At 37.6% G+C, this 18,744-nt stretch overlaps 3 protein-coding genes across 3 annotated transcripts; 2 read left to right on the plus strand and 1 right to left on the minus strand.

The window, feature by feature from the left end:
* Positions 1 to 263: 263 nt before the first annotated feature.
* LOC125489918 (cyclin-dependent kinase inhibitor 1C-like) lies at positions 264 to 1,048 on the plus strand. Its single transcript, XM_048627514.1, has 2 exons — positions 264 to 281; positions 513 to 1,048. The coding sequence occupies exons 1-2, from the start codon at positions 264 to 266 to the stop codon at positions 1,011 to 1,013; spliced, it is 519 nt and encodes a 172-aa protein (XP_048483471.1). The 3' UTR covers positions 1,014 to 1,048.
* Positions 1,049 to 1,735: 687 nt separating this feature from the next.
* On the plus strand, positions 1,736 to 4,704 carry LOC119692673. Its single transcript, XM_048627308.1, has 5 exons — positions 1,736 to 1,888; positions 2,348 to 2,451; positions 2,957 to 3,127; positions 3,607 to 3,757; positions 4,260 to 4,704. The coding sequence occupies exons 1-5, from the start codon at positions 1,879 to 1,881 to the stop codon at positions 4,382 to 4,384; spliced, it is 561 nt and encodes a 186-aa protein (XP_048483265.1). The 5' UTR covers positions 1,736 to 1,878; the 3' UTR covers positions 4,385 to 4,704.
* Positions 4,705 to 5,864: 1,160 nt separating this feature from the next.
* LOC105386856 lies at positions 5,865 to 17,156 on the minus strand. Its single transcript, XM_011557502.3, has 5 exons — positions 17,001 to 17,156; positions 9,237 to 9,336; positions 8,073 to 8,231; positions 7,480 to 7,609; positions 5,865 to 6,885 (listed from the first exon to the last, which is right to left on the minus strand). Exons 1-5 carry the CDS (start codon positions 17,027 to 17,029, stop codon positions 6,794 to 6,796), a joined length of 510 nt encoding a protein of 169 aa, XP_011555804.1. The 5' UTR covers positions 17,030 to 17,156; the 3' UTR covers positions 5,865 to 6,793.
* Between the last annotated feature and the right edge of the window lie 1,588 nt (positions 17,157 to 18,744).

Consider the following 18,744-nt stretch of genomic DNA (forward strand, 5'->3'; position numbering starts at 1 on the left):
GGTGTCTTTATTTTCCAACTATTTTTACAACAGCTCTGTATAGATATTTGCGGCTTACACAGGGCGTTTGCAGTTCCGTACTCCCATACTAGTACATAAGGCGTGCTATGTACTCACCGCGGATGTGTGGCACTGGTACATAGCAGCGGGTTTGACTCCCGCGCAGGGCATATAAATACCTTTTACTTCACTAAATATACGCACTTTCTTTCCTTGACACGCTTCGATAAGTTGTTAGTTTTTCTTGTTCCTTTTTACAGAAAATGGCCCTCGTTTATTTTGTAAGTGATTGATTATAAATTATGTATGAATCACAATAATTGATACTGTTTTAAAAAGAAAATTTCATTTCAAGAATCTATTTCTCGTATAGCAAATGTTGTTGGTACTTCGTGATTTCCTTTTCCTGACTTCTATATTTAAACCCTAAGCAACAGAGGGTATATTTTTAGAACATCCCTATAATGCTATTGCAACCTGCAGCCATACTTAATATATTTTTTTCTTTCCAGCTACTCTTCGTCCTGTCCATCACCCACGTATCCAGCTCATCATCATCAACATCACCATCACAACACAACAAACGCCACATCGTGAACACCGTGTACGCGCCCGGTCACCTCCCTACGCGACACTCCGTCACCGAGTACCTCAACCGCGTACCCATCGTGGTCCCGCACCCCGTACCCGTGGCCGTACCTCGCGGCGTACCGTACGCGGTGCCTGTCGGCGTACCTGTCATACGACCGCGGCCGGTACCTGTGTTGGTTCCTCATCCAGTGGCTCAAGTCATACATAGGCCGGTAGCTGTGCCGGTGGATAGGCCGTTCCCGTACCCGTACGCGCACCCGGTACCTGTGACGGTGACGCAGGGGGTGGCGATACCCGTGCCGCAGCCGTACCCGGTGCCGTACCCGTCGGCGGTGCCGGTCCGGGTGCCGCATCCGGTGCCGGTCGTCGCCGGACAGACGGTAGTGTCGAGCAGTGGACAGGCTGTAGTACATCCGTATTGAATGAGACTGTATTAGTGTAAGGATAGATAAATGGTTCCCAACGAATGTTTGTTATGTAGAGTTAACTTGAAGTTCTAGGAGCAATGTTTATGTTTGTTTTGTTATCAGTATTGTATGTAGGATTTTATTTTAATGTTACCAAATGCCTTTGATCTGATAATCTAGAAATAAGAATGACTAGCTTTTTGTGTTATTTTTGTTGTAGTTTTATGTTGAAATATAAACGAAACTGATGAATTGAATAAGGCTTTTATTTGGCACACATAAGTACCTATAGATATTGGTATCTTGGTTCGGATATCAAGACTTACCCTTGCGTATTGCTCAGGAAGTACTTTACAACAGTTGTATTGTAAAATTTATTAATAGAAATTCGTTTATTTGTAAACATTTCGATACAGTTAGGTTGTAACCACTATCGACCAATTTTAGTCCTTAAATGCTCTTATCCTTACTGTGTCTGTCTGTCTGTCTGTCTGTCTGTCTGTCTGTCTGTCTGTTACTCTTTCACGCCAAAACTACTGAACGGATTTGAATGAAATTTGGTATACATACGGTCTAAACCCTGGGAAAGAACATAGGCTACTTTTTATCCCGGAATTCCCACGGGAAAACTTTTTAAGGCGAAGCGAAGCGCGCGGGAACAGCTAGTCATTTATAAATTACAGTCAACTATACTATATTAGAAAACTCCTAATAGGTCAGATAACTTTATTATCTTCGTACGTGATTAATTTATGATATTATTGATAATACGCTATCTACAGCCAGTAGGTACCGATCAGTGAACAAAGGTATTGGCTGTCTTCGTTTAGAAAATTTAGTGTGTTTTGGTGTGAACAAAAGTTAAACAACTCAACCTAGGATGTATTCAAGTGAGTAGAAACGATATAGTTAAGTCTAGTTTACAGTAGAAAATAATAATATGTACTTAGTTCCTACAGAATTCTTATCCTAACACGGAAAAAAATTGTGTAGGAACAGTTTTAAGGCACTAAAACATATTTTCAAAACAATGGACTTTTACGCGTAGTTTCAAGTTTAGAAAACGTTAACTTTGTTAACTTTGATATACATTAAAGTTAACAAAGTACTAACATAAACAATAACAAACAGTATGATTGGCGACTCTAGACATCCATCTTAGTTGGATGGATAAGCACCAGTTTCACCATACTCTGTTAGATCATAACAAGGGATTACCTAGTTGTTGACTTTAGACATATCTGTCAAGAATTTAATATAGATATGACGTAACAATGTTACAGGGGTGTAATGATCTAACAGACTATGGTTAAACTAGGTATAAAGGTGATGATGATGGAATATTGCAGAGTTCCCGTTCCCCGTGTCGATGGAGAACCTGCCTCGGCCGCGGCGCTCGTTCGGCTGCTTCTCGCTCAAGCTGGGCTGCGTGCTCACGGCGCTCATACTCATTGTAAGTACTTACCACATATTTTTCTACTAAACTGCTGACTTATATCATCGATTAGTAAGAACTTAATTATTCTGTTGAACCCGGTTTAAAATAGTCGATTAGAGAAGAGAGAGACTCGTAAGGCATTAGGATTTTAGCTAGAAAAGGAAGATTAGGAAGAGAAATTTTACCTTCTTTTGTTATTTTGATTCTTTCTAATCTAGGTTTGCACTAAGTATATTTACAGTCTTATTCACCGATACTTACCTATATCTATGAGAAGGGATTCATAATAAACCAGAACTTTTGTGTGACTTTATTTATCAGTGCCTGACAATACAAAACGATCAAGAATAGACGATTTGTGATTTTACGTTCATACCTCTAAATAAGAGACCGTTTCAACTACCTCATCCTGTTTATATTCTATATTCCAGCTATACTCAATAATAGACGCTTTGTGATTTTACGTAGCGTTACCTTAATAAGAGATCGTTTCAACCACCTCATGTTGTCCACATTCCAGCTATACTCAATCTTCGTGCTAGCGCACTGCGGGCGCGCGCTGTCCGCCCTGCCGGGCGCCTCGCCCGACGCCCCCGCCCCCCTCCTGCGGCTGGGGTCCGTGGTCTACACGGCCGTGCACTCGCTCGTCACGCTGTTCTTGTCTACTCTGATGATGATTGGAGCTTTAAGGGTAAGATGTGTGCTGCCATCTGTTGGTTGTCTGGTACAGCTTTGTGTCGAGGGTATCCTAGAAACGAAGCAGTACTACAAACTAACAATAGATGGCAGTGAAACGGAATGCACGTCGATGATGCCAATAATACAATCCATATTAGACTTTCTACATCGCGGTACTTATTGAAGAGTCAAGTAGGTACTGGTTGCACAAATTGCACATATCTCACCTTCTAATACTTATAGAGGAAATCTCTAGATGTTAGTACATACAATGACTAAACTGCTAACTTTTCTGGACCGATATTTGATCTCGGGTGTGAGCTTAGCTCTACCCAAAATATAGCAACAATCCTACCACTTCCACTGGTAGAAAGAGAAGCACAGTACATATCTACCTAACAATGCATTAAGTAAAAGTACCTTGTCTACATTAAGAAAGACGTAGCTACATACAACGATGACACTATATTCCCCATAATCTCTCCACTCCAGGAGACCCCCTCCCTGATGCGTCCGTGGCTGGTGTGGGTGTCGGTGCAGGTGGTGGCCATTCTGCTGCTCTTCATCACGTACGTTGCCAGCGGAGCCCTGCCGGTCAGCCGGGACCTGCTGGGCTACTACCTGCTGCAGGGGACTGTGTTCAGTGAGTGGGGTGATTAGAGGGAAGGATTGAAAATCTGGTAGGGGATAACGATGCCTTTTTTATCCTAAAATGCATTGGTTAGAATTATGCTGACATATTGGAATGACAAGACGTCTGACCGCTCGCTGGCAGTGTGTAGCTATGAACAAAGTATAAAGACGGTTCCTGAAAGTGGTATAAAGCTAAGTGCGCATAACGATTTTACTTTTTGCGCTATTAAAAATCGTGGTGGAGACTAAACATTAATTCCCCAGTGATTTGCGTGTACATTTTGGTGCTGGTGGGCAGGTACCACCGGCAGCTGGAGGATGCACTTAGCGAATATTTTTTATTAGGGACGACTTAACCAGGGATTACTTGTTGACTTTTTACACATCTGTCAAGAATTTAATAATTCTGAAGAATCTAATGAACTAATTCCTTTGTTATGATCTAACCTATATGATAAAACTGGGGCTTAGTTTAAACTTTTTGTTCTAACCAGTTAATACTTATTTCCCAGTGATCCGAGTCTACATGTTGGTGCTGGTGGGTAGCTACTACCGACAGCTGGAAGAGGAGCAGGACCAGACGGAGCGGCTGAGGTCGCTGCTAGACAAGGACTTCGCCATGACGCACTATTGCTAGCCGGTGAAGTGCTGGCGTAGCGCCACCGCACTTTAGCAATCAACCATCTTTCCAATGCTCATACGTGAAAACTGTCATAATGTGTATGTATGGACAAAATGCTGCAGCATGGTTCGTTGATGGCTAATGTGTTGGTGGAGGTAGCCAGCTGATCTGGCGGTAGCTTGGATCGCATTAAGTTTGGAAACAAAAGTAGACTGAAAGAAGTTGGGATAGGGCTTTAAGTTCGTTGTATAATTTGTATATATATTATAGTAATAATATTACAATATATGTATACTGTGTTTGTATTACTTTGTATTAAACTTTTTTATTACTTACTAACTGTATATATGTTACTGTAAAAGCCCGAACAACGGTAAATCCTAAGATTTACGCGTAAAACCTAAGATTTACCAACTCTTAATGGTAAAAGCCCGAAAGATTTTGCGATTCGCACTTTTACCACTATTCACTTGGTAAATCTTAGGATTTACATTAAGGCACGGTAAATGTTGAAAATGCCAGGTTATAACTTATAACCTCCATAGTCGAACAAAGCGTCCGTAGTCGAGCGGGCTTCAGTGATCGTAACTGATCACTGAGGTTTAGCAACAACCAGCATGGTCAGCCATTGGATGGGTGACCGATTTCAAGTGGTTCTTTTCTGGATGCTTTCGTGCTTCGGACAGCACGTTAAGCCGTGGGTCCCGGTTGCTGCTTCGGCAGCATTCGTTAAGCCTAGTCAGAGGCCTTCGGGCGGCTTGAAAACGTCTGACAGTCAGGTTGCCCACTTACCCGACAACTCGCTCAGCACAAGCTTGCTTGTGTTGGAGTCCACCAACCCGCACTAGGCCAGCGTGGTGGACTAGATCGAAACCCTTCCTTAATTGGAAGGAGACCCGTGCCCCAGCAGTGGGGACGTAATGAGTCGTGATGATGATGATAACTTATAACTAACCGAACTTAAGAAATATTTATTATTGCAATCTATTTTACTCGACGTCAACAATAATAATACGTGAAAATTATTTTACTTCCGGTTTCCGTGTTTAAATTATCGTTCAGTGAATGAGTGAAAATAAAGTTATTTTCCAATAATCCAGCATTCAATGATAATTCGCATCTATTACTATACACATAAATACCATAATCCGGTGCATTACATCGCCCAAAAGTTGATGAATGACCTTGACCTCCAATTTCTTTTCGACAAGTGGTTATTGGGTTGAAATAAATGAATAGGTAATAATTAATCTTTGTTTTATTCCCAAAACCAACTTTTACTAGGTGTCAGTGGTTAAACCTAGCATTTACCAAATTCTGATGGTAAAAGCCAGAAAAAAATTACCCATTTTCACAAATCCTTACATTTACCAACTCATGTTGGTAAATCCTAAGATTTACTGGTAAATCCTAGGATTTACCGTTGTTCGGGCTTTTACAGTAACATATATAAATTTCAACGAGGAGGATTAGTCGGTAAGTAAAACTAAATTTAATTTGGCATAACATAGATAAGACTTTATATAACTAATGATAATTGCACTTATGAAAACTAATGATAATCATCTACGAACTAAGAATTATATGTACAAATTATAACTTAATAATAAATTATAATGCTATCAGCCTGTAAACGGCATTATCAAATTCTGTCGATAGAAAAATAACGATCATCTCAAATAAGATAATAAGGAAATAAACATCTCATTAATTACATCACACTAGGGTTAAAATTAACAGTAGGTACAGAGATACAAAAAATACCAAAAATATGCTTAGGTCGACGTATGTTGCATTGGTATTTATGTAAACAGCAATAATAATGTAACTTACAACACGGGATAAATCATGGTAACTTTGAACACGTTTACGTTACGTTACTCGTTACCTCTAAATCTAAGTAAATAACAAATATCTCATTTTACTGAATTTATTGTCCTTGTTCAAAATCTAGGTTTACTACGTAAGGGATGAATAAAAGTACCTAGGTATATACTTGCTGATACTTTCTTACGTATAAAGTCAGACATGACCTGCCTAGGAATATAGAAATCAGCCCTAAGGTTACTATTATAATTGTTATGGATTAGGTATTTTTCAATTATTATTCTATAATTAATATCTTAATAATTTAATAATTCCCTTACATAAGAGGCACATTATCACATCGTCTAACTTAGCACCTGAATTTTATACAATGTCTATATAGCTATGAAAAGTAAAATTCCGTTTTGATAGACATCTAATTAGATCTTATTCTCCATCAAACATTTCTAAACCTATAATTTGTAGAGTTTCATCTAGAAATACCTATGCAGTTATGCACCTGAAAAAATATCAGCCTTGGTCACCTGATCTTTAATCCTCGTTACTTTGCTCCAACCTTTTATTCCAGTGGTAAGTAGAGTGGACGCTGGGCCGGTACTACGCGTCTTCTCTGACGTACTTGACAGTCCCATCTCGCTGCATCTTCAGTATCAGACTCCAGATCAGGATCGCCAGGTAGATTTGAAGAGCTGGAATAGATTAAGGGAATCATTAATTTTAAGCGGGAGACGCAGTCTGATTGACAAATGTGGGGTTGTTAGATGTTTTGATATACCTTTGATGATATCTACATATACGAATAAAAACCGGTACAGGTCTTAAAATTCAACAACATCGTGCATCCAAACTGGTTATATGGGTTTTTACTTGTTTTTTTTTATGTAGGATCATTTTAACAATATAACACACTGGCATTGATTGTGTGTTTGTGAATCATGAATCATGATTCATCAGTTTTGGATAGCAAAGTCTTTAGATAATAATATATTTCATAATTTATGTATTCAGGCTTGCATTTCGTGCATATTAGATTTTAAAAACATATAGTTATTGATTTTAAACTTCCAATCGATACGTAAAGTTTGATGTCTGAATTCCACAAATCGAACAGCCTGATGCTAATGCGATCATTCTCATGTTGGTGACTTACTTTGAGAAAATAGAGCAAAATGATGATGATGTTGCATTGACTTATACAGGGTGGCCCAAAGAGTGACGTCCAAAGGAAAAAAAATGATTCCTGACGTCAAGTGATTGATTATTGATAATGCCAATTAACTTACTGAGTTGGAACAGTATGAGGAACAGCTCGCTGGCCGTCTCGTTGGTGAGGAAGGCGAGCGAGTAGAGGAAGCCCACGAAGGAGAACACGATCTCGAAGTGCAGGTAGATCTTCATCAGCGTCACGTGCTTCTGGAAGGGGGGGATTGGGGGGTTGTGGTGAGGTTTTGAGATATATTTTGGGGTGCACGTAGGGTATTTTATTATTTTATTTTATAAGCAGTTTCATTATTTTCTTTTGTAAGTTTAATTGTAGATCGTAGATATGTGAGCTTGTTTTGGGATGCTCTCTGGGCTATTTGAACAAATTTTGTCAGGTATCTGGTAATAATTATATCCTCCTACCTAAACCCATTGTTCCAACTTATCGGATGAGCTTTTTATATGTAAAATCGATGTAACAAATAACCACTGGAACATCCGATAAAAAATCGGGCCCGACAGCTGACAAGTGGTATAGCTGGGCAAATCGATAGACCAAGTTTTTAGGTGCTTCTTGGAAGATATCCCAAGCAGCACACACAGATTTTCGATCCTGGAGCATTACTGCTATTCTCATGCAGCAGAAAATAACGTAAAATCTCAATGAAATTACCTTATGCAGCGCGACAATAAACACTATCGTCATGACAGTCTCAATGACCAGGGCGGCGGTGTCGGCGACCAGGCGAGGGAACTCCGCGGCGCCCAGCCCGTGCAGCCGCAGGTACGAGATGTAGTACGACAGGATGCCACACACCACCAGCGTCAGCACCTGAGATGGGAGATGAGGAGCGGTTAGTGAGTGAGCGAGAAAGAACGAATGAGCAAAACACCTGGAGGGAGATGGGAGATCAGGAGCGGTTCGTGAGTGAGGAGGAAAGAACGAGCAAAACCCTCGGATCTCCGGGGTCTCTCCGGGAAGTCATAAATAACCTAGATCGCCTACTGGCTTTCTGTAGCTAGTCGGGGTGACTAGCTATTCGGGGTAGCACCTGGAGGGAGACGGGAGATGAGGATCGGTTAGTGAGTGAGCGGGAAAGAGGATGTGGTCAGTGATTCATGAGCGTAGATTGTAAGCAAAATTTTACAGCATTCGGCATCATTAATTTGTGGTCAGTGGTGAGTCTATAGCAACTTTTTTTACAAACTCATGTCACGTATCGCCCATTCAGTTTAACATGTGATATCAAACTATCCATCGAGAGTCAGATTCGACTGTTTTCACAAGTAATTAAACAACTCTTCGCGCACCGTTTCGTTTTTAGTTCAGATTACAAAACCGAATATGAGGTTTGCTGTAAGTATTATGTTTGAGAAATAATGAGTACTGACTCATCACAATCAGATATCTGCTATCCGGTTTTATGAGTAGCACAATCATGGATGTGTCTCTTTCACGTTGCCAGTGGGGTTTCCACGGTTTTCACTAAGTAGGTACCGGACATTAGCAATCATTTACAATCCTTATGCCTAGTTTCACCATAGTCTGTTAGATCATTAACACCCCTGTTACTTTGTAATGTCATCAATTATACCTCATCTCCATATTAACTTCTTGACAGATATGTCAAAACTAATCCCTTTTTATGATCTAACAGAGTATGGTGAAACTGGGGCTAAAGCATTCTGAACGGTTCATCAACAGTCAATTGTCCCGCCATTAGAACGATCCTTTCGCGGGATAATCGACAGTTGATGAACCGTTCAGAATCTGACAATTTAGTATCTAAGATTAAAAAACAGACTTTATAGTAGAGATAATGAAGCTGTAACCCACCAGGTTGGCGTAGGCGAAGGCGACGAGGCCGCGGCGCAGCGGCACGCAGAAGCAGCATCGCGTCAGGTTCGGGATCTCGATGTTATTCGATATTTTGGACCTGCAAGTGGAGACATTACATCTGTTTTATATTTATGTAAGTGAGTTAATGAGGAAACGAGCTAAAACCACGTAAAACTCACAAAAAGTTCGTCGGTACAGAACATAAATACAGCTATATACCTAGGTCACTACTTTTATGTTCCTTGAACACTAGGTGAAACAAATGACAAGATTTAGATATGTATTCAGTTGACTGATGAACAAGAAAACATATTAATATTCACAATCTCAGTTTGCGACTCACACGAAAAGTACTTAGGTATGTCTTAAAATACATACAATATTGCCTGTATACCTCTTGTATATCTCTTATCTCTGCATAATATGCTAAATGTAAATCGGCTCATGAAGCCCGGCACTGTACCATCTAAATAAAAAGTGGTGAATGTATTCCTGATTCCGACATCATTTCCGTACAAATTGCGCACATAATTAATTAATTAAATATCATTGACCCTGTCACGATACATAGAGATTCATTGAATTATTATATTAGTTTGAACGCGTGTGTGTTTTAACGAAACGGCGAAAGTGCTTCTATAATTCAATACGATATATAATTCAGTTAGAATTAATTGACAAAATACTGTGACACTCATCAAAAAAATAAAACCATGTTTACTTGGTGTTTAGATCAAAATTTGTCACATCTATAAGGCCTTTGACAGTCAACTGACAGCGTTTAGCATGTGTCCAAGTTTTGATGGTAAAGCCCTAAAAATGACTATAATAGGACTTTATTAGAAGCCGGTAAATAAGAACTGAACTGTGACCCACTGATAAGATAACAAAGAACGGCGGATGTATCGTTCGTTCCAATGATAATAAAATTATGTGTCTCTATTCATTTTAATGTGATCATTTTCTGATGCAGTTTTCATTGAATTCCTAGCGTAGCTGTTACCACCCGCACCCGCCAACTTTAGCAGTTCTAAACCAGATTTCGTCGAGTCTTTTTTGCCAGTGTGAACTCCGCTTTATAACTATGCAGATATAAACTTTTTTACACTTATAACTATGACCTGTGTGTTAAATCATTCCTAATCTTGTACATATACAGCGGTATTATGTAGGTACATACACAGAAACATCGCAATTACAATATATATAATTAGAAACAACTCATACAACGACTTAAAACGATCACCAAGGGTCACTCTCATTATAACGGAGAAAATATGATAGAGCAGATATTTTTATAACATAAAGAAAGAAAATGTTGAGTTTTTACAGTTTCTGCTGAGAGAACACTCGCAAAACATATGTAGCTAAGGGCTCAAGTTCAGTGTTATATTGGCTGGATAATAGTTGTATGATAAAGTCGTTTTCGAACTAAGAATTGTATGTTTTGACATTGCTAAATAAAACAAAATAGATTTCAATGGCTGCCATTTTCCAGTTAAGTACCAAAAAATTAACACTATGTCACGCTGTGTTGGCTATTAACTAGTTAAGTACGAATGTTATTATTGTAATGTGGGTGTGAATCTGTCGGATAATAGTAAGAGTGATTTACCGTGACTGTCAAGGACATACTCACTTGGACGTAGTCTAAACATGTGAATTATTAGATAATAGTCTACTTATTTTGCATTTCACGAGCATCATCACGGTAATGGATGAGGAAAATGACTGTTTATGCCTTCTGTGTCATGTCTGCGCATGAAATTTCATAGATAAGTCTAAATTTTCTACTATTTGAATTGACTGCATTTGTTTGTACAAATTATACAGCGAGAGCGATGCAAAAGTTTATAATTTGTATGTTTTTTATACTAGCCGCTAGCCTAACTAAAAAGACTTATCTGTGACTTATCTTTGTCCCGAATGGTTTGTTTTTACTTGAGAGGGTTTTACCCTGGTTAGAGATTATAACTTGCCATCACTCATTATAGTCATCATCATCAGTCATCGACCCACCGAAGTACCGACATAAACAACCTGATTGACGTAAAATGCAAAATAGGATCGGTAATTTGATGATTACAAAATTATTTCCTTTTTCAGTGTCATCAAATCTAAATTTTGCCATTTCCTGTGAGACGGTTTTATACCAGCAAAATATACGTAATGTGCCTACTTACATATATAATTCTACTTAGTTTTTACTAGGTAATTATGCTGTGTGTGTGTAAAACAAGAAGGGTAGCAATCATGTACAGAAATATCAGTTCTTAAAACATTGCTAGTGCTGGGAAAGCTGAACGATTCGTCTTGGGAGATCCATTAGCTGTCATCCAATTAAATTCCTAAAATACTACCAACTAGAAATTCTGCCATTATGTAGCTACTCAAAAGCTTACACATAAGAAATATAATTAGTTTAATAAAGAAGAGATTATGCTATAAAATTACTTAACCCAAATAATTATTTTTTCTTCACGGTGGTAGGTAGATACATTATGCAAGGCAACTTATGTTTCGTGTTAGTTCTGAATTAATTAAAATATAATGTGAAGTGTGTTATTGAAGAAGCAACACGATTATGTTAACGATACACACATCGAATCAATTGAGAACTTTATTTAAGTAAGTAAAGAAGAATATAGGACTTAAGTAGGTTCACATTGAAATGATTATAACTAGAATAATGATTTTTTTTTTTTTCTTTTTTTTTTTTTAGTTACTGTATTTAATTCATTTAATCAAACTGTAAATATCTATGTACACAATACAATCTAAATAACTTATTCTAAACTTAAGAAAAATTATGACTAAAGGTACCTAGCCTAACTATAAACAAAAAAAAGAAGAAAAAAAAAATAAAATAAATAATGATTACTTAATAATGATGATTGATGTGTGTGTGTGATTGTGGTGAGACATAATATTATGATTTCAAGTATCTACAAGTCACATTTGCCATAAATTTGGAGGAGGAGGACTTTATCTTATTACAGCAACCATTCAATGAAAAAACTGAGAGCAGTTACTGTATTGTCATCGTAACGCCATCAAGTTACAATACCAGCATCTTATCTCACTAATAATAAAACAGGTTTTCCCTTGAACCTATGATCTAACGATAGGAATCACGTAAATCATACTGTTACTATTGTCTGCTCTTAATCGTCTGTATTTGCTGTTTGGTATAAATGCAAGTCTACTGGTCTTTCAAATGTAGGTACTTACGGATACTGAATTTTACTATGTAGTACTTTTGTATTTGGAAGATTATATTAAGTATACCTATTTTATTAAATAAGAGCTTATTTCAGCTACTTTCTGCGTAAAGCTTTCACTACCCTTTTAGACCATAACTAAAGTCTATGGTAGTAGGAGCTTTCACACTTGGCTAAGCTTGTGCCCTCAGCATAATGTAAGCATTGCATGGCTTGTTTAAAACATACGTATAGGCAGGCTACCGTAAGTATACTCATGGGAGAAGAGTCTCGTATATCGCAAACTCCTACACCTTGGGCCTGAATAACTGCACGCAATAGTTACTGTTGCCGTCCTGACTTAGAACAATCTTATACTAATCTACTGGTACCAGTCATCGCATCATGTTATGTTATCGTCATGGTTGTGGATGCTTGCTGAGATGTCATGTTATAATGAAATTAACTTTTATGTATTACACTAGATCCACTGTACCCATCGCGAACTTTTTTTAACGACCATTTTTGGATTTAAAATGTACGTAGGTATTGAATTTCAAACTTGTTACTTTGTAAATGTTAAGTAAGAACTTCCTTTTGACTTTGCTATAAGGCTAGGCTAAGGTTCATGTTATAAAGTGTTTAATAAAACTCTTGGGATTTTTTATTCATAATCTTAAATTATGTAAATACATACTAATCTTCGATTATTATAATTATCTCCTACCTATTTGTCTTCGTTGACTGTGAAAGTATACACGTAATTTAGATGAAAATAACAATTGACAGTGTGTATACAGTCGATTATCTTCAATTTCTATGTGCGACTATCAATTCTAAGGGCCACATAGGTTAGGTTACATAGTGAATGTTGAAATTCCGAAGGGCCAGGCATTAGCTATTGCGAAGCTGCAGATTTCACGAACAAACTAAAATAATATCAGACAAGAAACAAGAATAAAGAAAATGTAACATTAGAATTTTGAAATAAAATGTAAAATTGATTTTACTTTTAAAAGGAATTCATAATGTGCACTACACATCGTAAACGTAATTTTAACTGTTTTTTTAAATTAAATTATTTATCAAATTACATTTAGTTAATGATTTCATTTTAATAGTACGTTTAACGCAAAAAAACGTTAGTAGCATCGGTACCTCCAAATCGCCATGTCCACACTAAACATTGCTAATACTCTGCCCAATTGCAAAAGCTATCCTGCAAGTAGGTTACTTGCACTATCTACACACTAACGCAGACGAAGGCAAAGGAAAACAGCCCTTAACACACACTAATAAGTGCTAAGAAAGCAGAAATAGTAACTTTGTGAAGAATTTCTGCTTCTGACGTAAGTCTGAACCTGCGTGCATTAGCAAAACTAAAGTAAGTAAGTTAATATTTAATTGATGGATAATTTCAGTTGCTATAGTGCAGTACATGATATACTTAGCATTAATGGACTATGTATATTTTCTTTTTAAAATAATATTTGTAAGTACACTTAAATGGCCTTTTTATCTTTTCTTAGTTACAACGGTTGTCTGGAACAGATCGCCATTTGTGCATTTCTGTTATTTAAGTTATATTTTAGTATTTTTTATACACCATAAATCGCAAATAAAGTTTATTGTATTGTATTGTATTTTACAGTGGCACAAGTTTAACCTAGAATGGTTATTTCCAACCTTTTTTCAGTCATCTTAATAGCATTTATTAACCCAGTGGTGTCCGTTTTTTTGATACGGTCTCCTTCTTCTTTTTCTAGTGCGTCTCCACTGTGCTATGGTCACATTTGCCTTTTTTTTTCTATGGGACGAATTTTGTCTACACACTGTCTCACATTTCAGATGTTTTATTTATCGAAACGCTCTCTCTCTACAGATGAAGGATGTGACAGAGATGAGAATGTTGAGATGGATGTGTGGTGTTACAAGAAAAGATAGAATACGAAATGAGTATACAAAGGGGAAGTATGAAAGTGGCTCCTATAGTGGAGAAGATGAAAAGCCATCGCCTTTTTTTGGTTTGGGCATGTCATGAGAAGAGAAGACAAGGTACTATTACTAGGAAAGTGTTGGAAATGAGACCTGAAGGAAGGCGTAAGAGAGGAAGACCAAGAAAGACGTGGCGTGGGATCGTGTGAAAAAAGATATGAGAGAGTGTGGAGTGAATGAGGATATGATAGAGGATAGGGTAAAATTGCGTGACATGACGCACAAAGGACGGACCCTAAATAAGGACAAGGCTAGGAAGAAGATGATAGTCATAGAACAACTCGGACACACACTCGGGTACACAGAGTCCCCGTATAGGATAATCGGGAAGAGTTCATCAATTCTGCAAATGCTGACCTCCTTATACCGGAATTAACGAGTTAATTGTCCTCGTCAGTTTCACGTCTCGATTCACTTGATCGATCAGAATAGCTCGAATCATCTGAATATCAATTTTAAATTATTATCAGTGCAGCGATCACAGGATTCGATACTATTTTCGAAACTACTCAAACATATGGAAAAAGAACAGTATCGTCAACTGTCACTGTCAAAATGTAAGGCAAATTGGTTTGTTCCAAAAGTGGCATTTGTTTTTTCCATATGTTTGTGTAGTTTCGAAAATAGTATCGGATCCTGTGTTCGCTGCACAGATACATTTTTATAGAATAGTAGCGTCCAAAATTATGAAGGTTATAAAAAACAGCCAATTAACAGTTACTTATCTCTCATTCACAATGTGCCATTGTCTCCCTACTTCAATGGCATTCACGTAGTGTTGAGTTGGTACAACTTTTCTCTATTTTAGACTAAAAATAAAAATTTGTAACAAGGTAACGTACCTACCTACGTAACATACATAACATTATAAACGGCATGTTTAGTAATCCGAGAAAATATTGATTGTCACTTAAGACATTTTCCCCCTAGCTGAAATGGTTATGGTTTATGGTGTTAACGTGCCCCTGCTGTCCTAAGTGGTGGCTCTATCAAAATAGGCTGTACGATGGGTATATATTAGGGTTTCGTTCCGGTGTTGATTCCCGGGAAATTTGTCAAAAAATAGCAAAAAAAATAGCATTCCCGGGAATTCCCGGGTTTGATTTTTAATCGATTCTATGCTATATTTTCATCTTTATTTATCTGTTTCTCCTACCTTAAACCAAAAAAAATTATCGGCAGGCAAACATTACCTCAAATTTAATTAATTTTCTATTTTAATTATTTGTCATAATAATATTATTTTCAAACTGTTAATTATAATACATTTGTTATTTTTTAATTTACTATTAAGAAAACCAAATGATTTGGCATGTAAAACAAATCATTATAATTTTGGTTGTTAATTTATCTGACTATTGCTTTTTTCTACCTATACGAGTGATAAAAGTATATTTGATTTAATTGTACGTGTTTTAATAGACTTTTAATACCAGAAAATAGCAAAACCAAGCATTTAAAATAAATTCCCATTTCCCGGGAATTCCCGGGAAATCAAGAAAAAAATTCCCGTTTCCCGGGAACAGAAAAAAGTCGGGAAAAACGAAACCCTAGTATATATACAATATGTACATACATTAGAGGAAGACTAGAGAGATACACGTAGCCGGCAAGAATCGATTAAGTAGGTAAGTTTTGTACTTATACTTATAGAATATTTTTGCAATATTCATCGATAAATACTCAAAGTAGACCTTAGTGAGCTTTATAATTATGCTGCATATAGTTAACTAGGCATAATTAATAATGAGCCATTAATAGAGACCTTTGCGCATTGTGGTGATATCTCCAGTAGATAAATAAGTAGAGTATTTATCTCGACTCCTTCCTGCGTAGATTAAAACTATTATATTTTTATTTACTACAAACAAAAATTAAAAATTCCCAAAATACAGGATGTGCTGTGATATGCACAGACTACCGCAATTGTTATTCTACGAAAACCACAAGGTTCGCACTCAGAATTGATATCTAAATGTTGTTTACGTTCAACAAAGTGGCTATAGATTGTTAAATTTAATTCGCTGAATGGTGTGAAAACACTTTTTGTCGGATAATTCACGATAAACAAGCTTTACAACAACTAATTTCTAGGTCAAACGACTAACAACTACAGAGACACAGGGTCATAAACCCGAACCAAGCGACGTCGTCGGCTAACCGGCGAATCTTCATAGGTTACTGTTACGATATAAATATTTATAAACTTTCCTTTTCCTAACAATAGGCACCAGACATGACCGAAATAAAACGACTTATTTACATTTCACTTTTTGACACCTTGTAACAAATCCGAGTTCCAAAGTTTACTTTTAATTCTAACAACTTCCTTTCAAAACACGCTGTAATGGACGCCCATTAGCGCAATCTTATCAATAACAACAAGACCACTTTCCAATTAAAGTTAAAAAGTAAAGAAACACTTCGAAATCTAAACGTGAAACCGCCAAAACTGAAGACCGAAACAAACAAAAAAAAAAACAAACCGTAACCGCGTAAATAGGTGACACAGATTAAAAAGTAAAATTCGAAAATGGAACACTTTCGCCGGAGCGCGCGCACTTACTTCCAAGTACTCTCCACGGTGGCCGACATGCTGGCTGGATGCACGACCGGGCCGCGACGCGTATCTGCCTCTACTGAGGCAGTCTGGCTTGTCTATGCTCTTGCGCCACAGACCGCTTGAAGCCTCCTTCGTATTCGTATGTAGTAGGAGCTGATGATACGAGGTTTCCTTTTCTTTTGCAAGCCAGTATTTTCTAAAGGAAGGAAAAGTTTGGTGGCAGACGGAAAATCGAACAATGAAGTTTGTTACGAAACCATGAGTGAACGAATTACTTACAACTAATCCAAGCACATTGAGTTGCTTTTCCCTCGAGCTTCGTTTGGCAAGCGCTACACTCAAGATAAACATTGTGATCCATCAATATAAACAGACGGATCACAATATTTATTGACATGAAAGCCTTCGCCTTTCGCCTTAAATGGTTTTCACGTGGAAATTCGGGGACGGAGAGTAGACTACGTATTAGTCAATCAAAACTGTTAGTTAGCTTACTACAATGCAAAATTTCATAAAAGTTGGTCCACCGTTTTCCTTATAGCTATTACAATACAATACACACACACACTTTATTTGCACCAAGAACAAAAAAATTACAAAAATTAGTAGGAAATCAAAATTTTACGAGCGATAGAAAATAAATGAGGAAGCCTTTACTTAACTTTCAATATTGGAGATTCCCGACATAGCAAGAAGCATGGACATTTAATTTACTCACATCATAATTATTAGATTATTACATACCGAAATCCTGCTACTCCTTCAGTTCAGATGAACACGATAATCTACCACTTTCTCGACATCACCAAAGGTTAACTGGTAGAGAATGCTAATTGCTACTAGCATTAAGTTCGCCTTTGTACAATGTTTTTTTATGTGCAATAAAGAATTTATAATAGAACCCCTGGTCCTCATCTCTGGCTTGCCTTTATTGGTTGTCCAGAGTGAACACTGACGAGGAACAGGATCTCCCACCTCTTGCTTGCCTTTATTGGCTGGCTTGAGTGGTGTACCGCTAGAGCAGAAATGCTCGGAGGAAGGATGTATATCCAGTAAGTGCTTGTAGAGGTCTTGACCGGCATCCGCGATTGCTCTGAGAGCCTTGGTATACCTCTCCACCCTCAGCACCTCATTCCATGTTGCCCCCTTGTTGCTACGTCACTGTAATGTGCTAGCGACTGTTTTGGGGGCCCATTTAATGTGTGTGCGAGTCACCCTCTGCCTTTTTATCCGTGTGTGAAACATATAGGTCAGGCAGGGGCCATGGTCCTTCCATAGTCCCAGTTACCCAGTCCATTTAGCACCCCACTCCATAACCCTGTACTTATTAGTTTCTCCATATCCTACAATAGTCCTGCACTAACCGGGGATTTTCCTTGGGTTTACTTCTATAGTCTGCACAGGGAAAAATCGTCGGTTGGTGTTACATTTCATATAAATTAATGTTGTCAAACGGCCTTCCAAATGCCCAGGACCCCATGGTCCCGAGACGGTAACGACACAACATAATAATAATCTACAGAATATTTTCTTCTTTTCGCCATTGAGGACTTTAGTACCATAACTTTAGTACTTAGGTACCTACCTATAAGCTTTACAATTTACTTTTTATGAAAGTGTTAGTTAATTACGTTGGGTAAATATAGATTTTCTTTATTGCATTATTTTAAAGAGCCAGCACAGCAGTAGTGAAATGCTGAACAATGACTTATTTACTCAACTGCAGTCAAGGCGAAACTAATTTTCA

This window comes from Plutella xylostella, chromosome 18 (assembly GCF_932276165.1).
Source record: "Plutella xylostella chromosome 18, ilPluXylo3.1, whole genome shotgun sequence".
NCBI classification, from domain to species: Eukaryota; Metazoa; Arthropoda; class Insecta; order Lepidoptera; family Plutellidae; genus Plutella; species Plutella xylostella.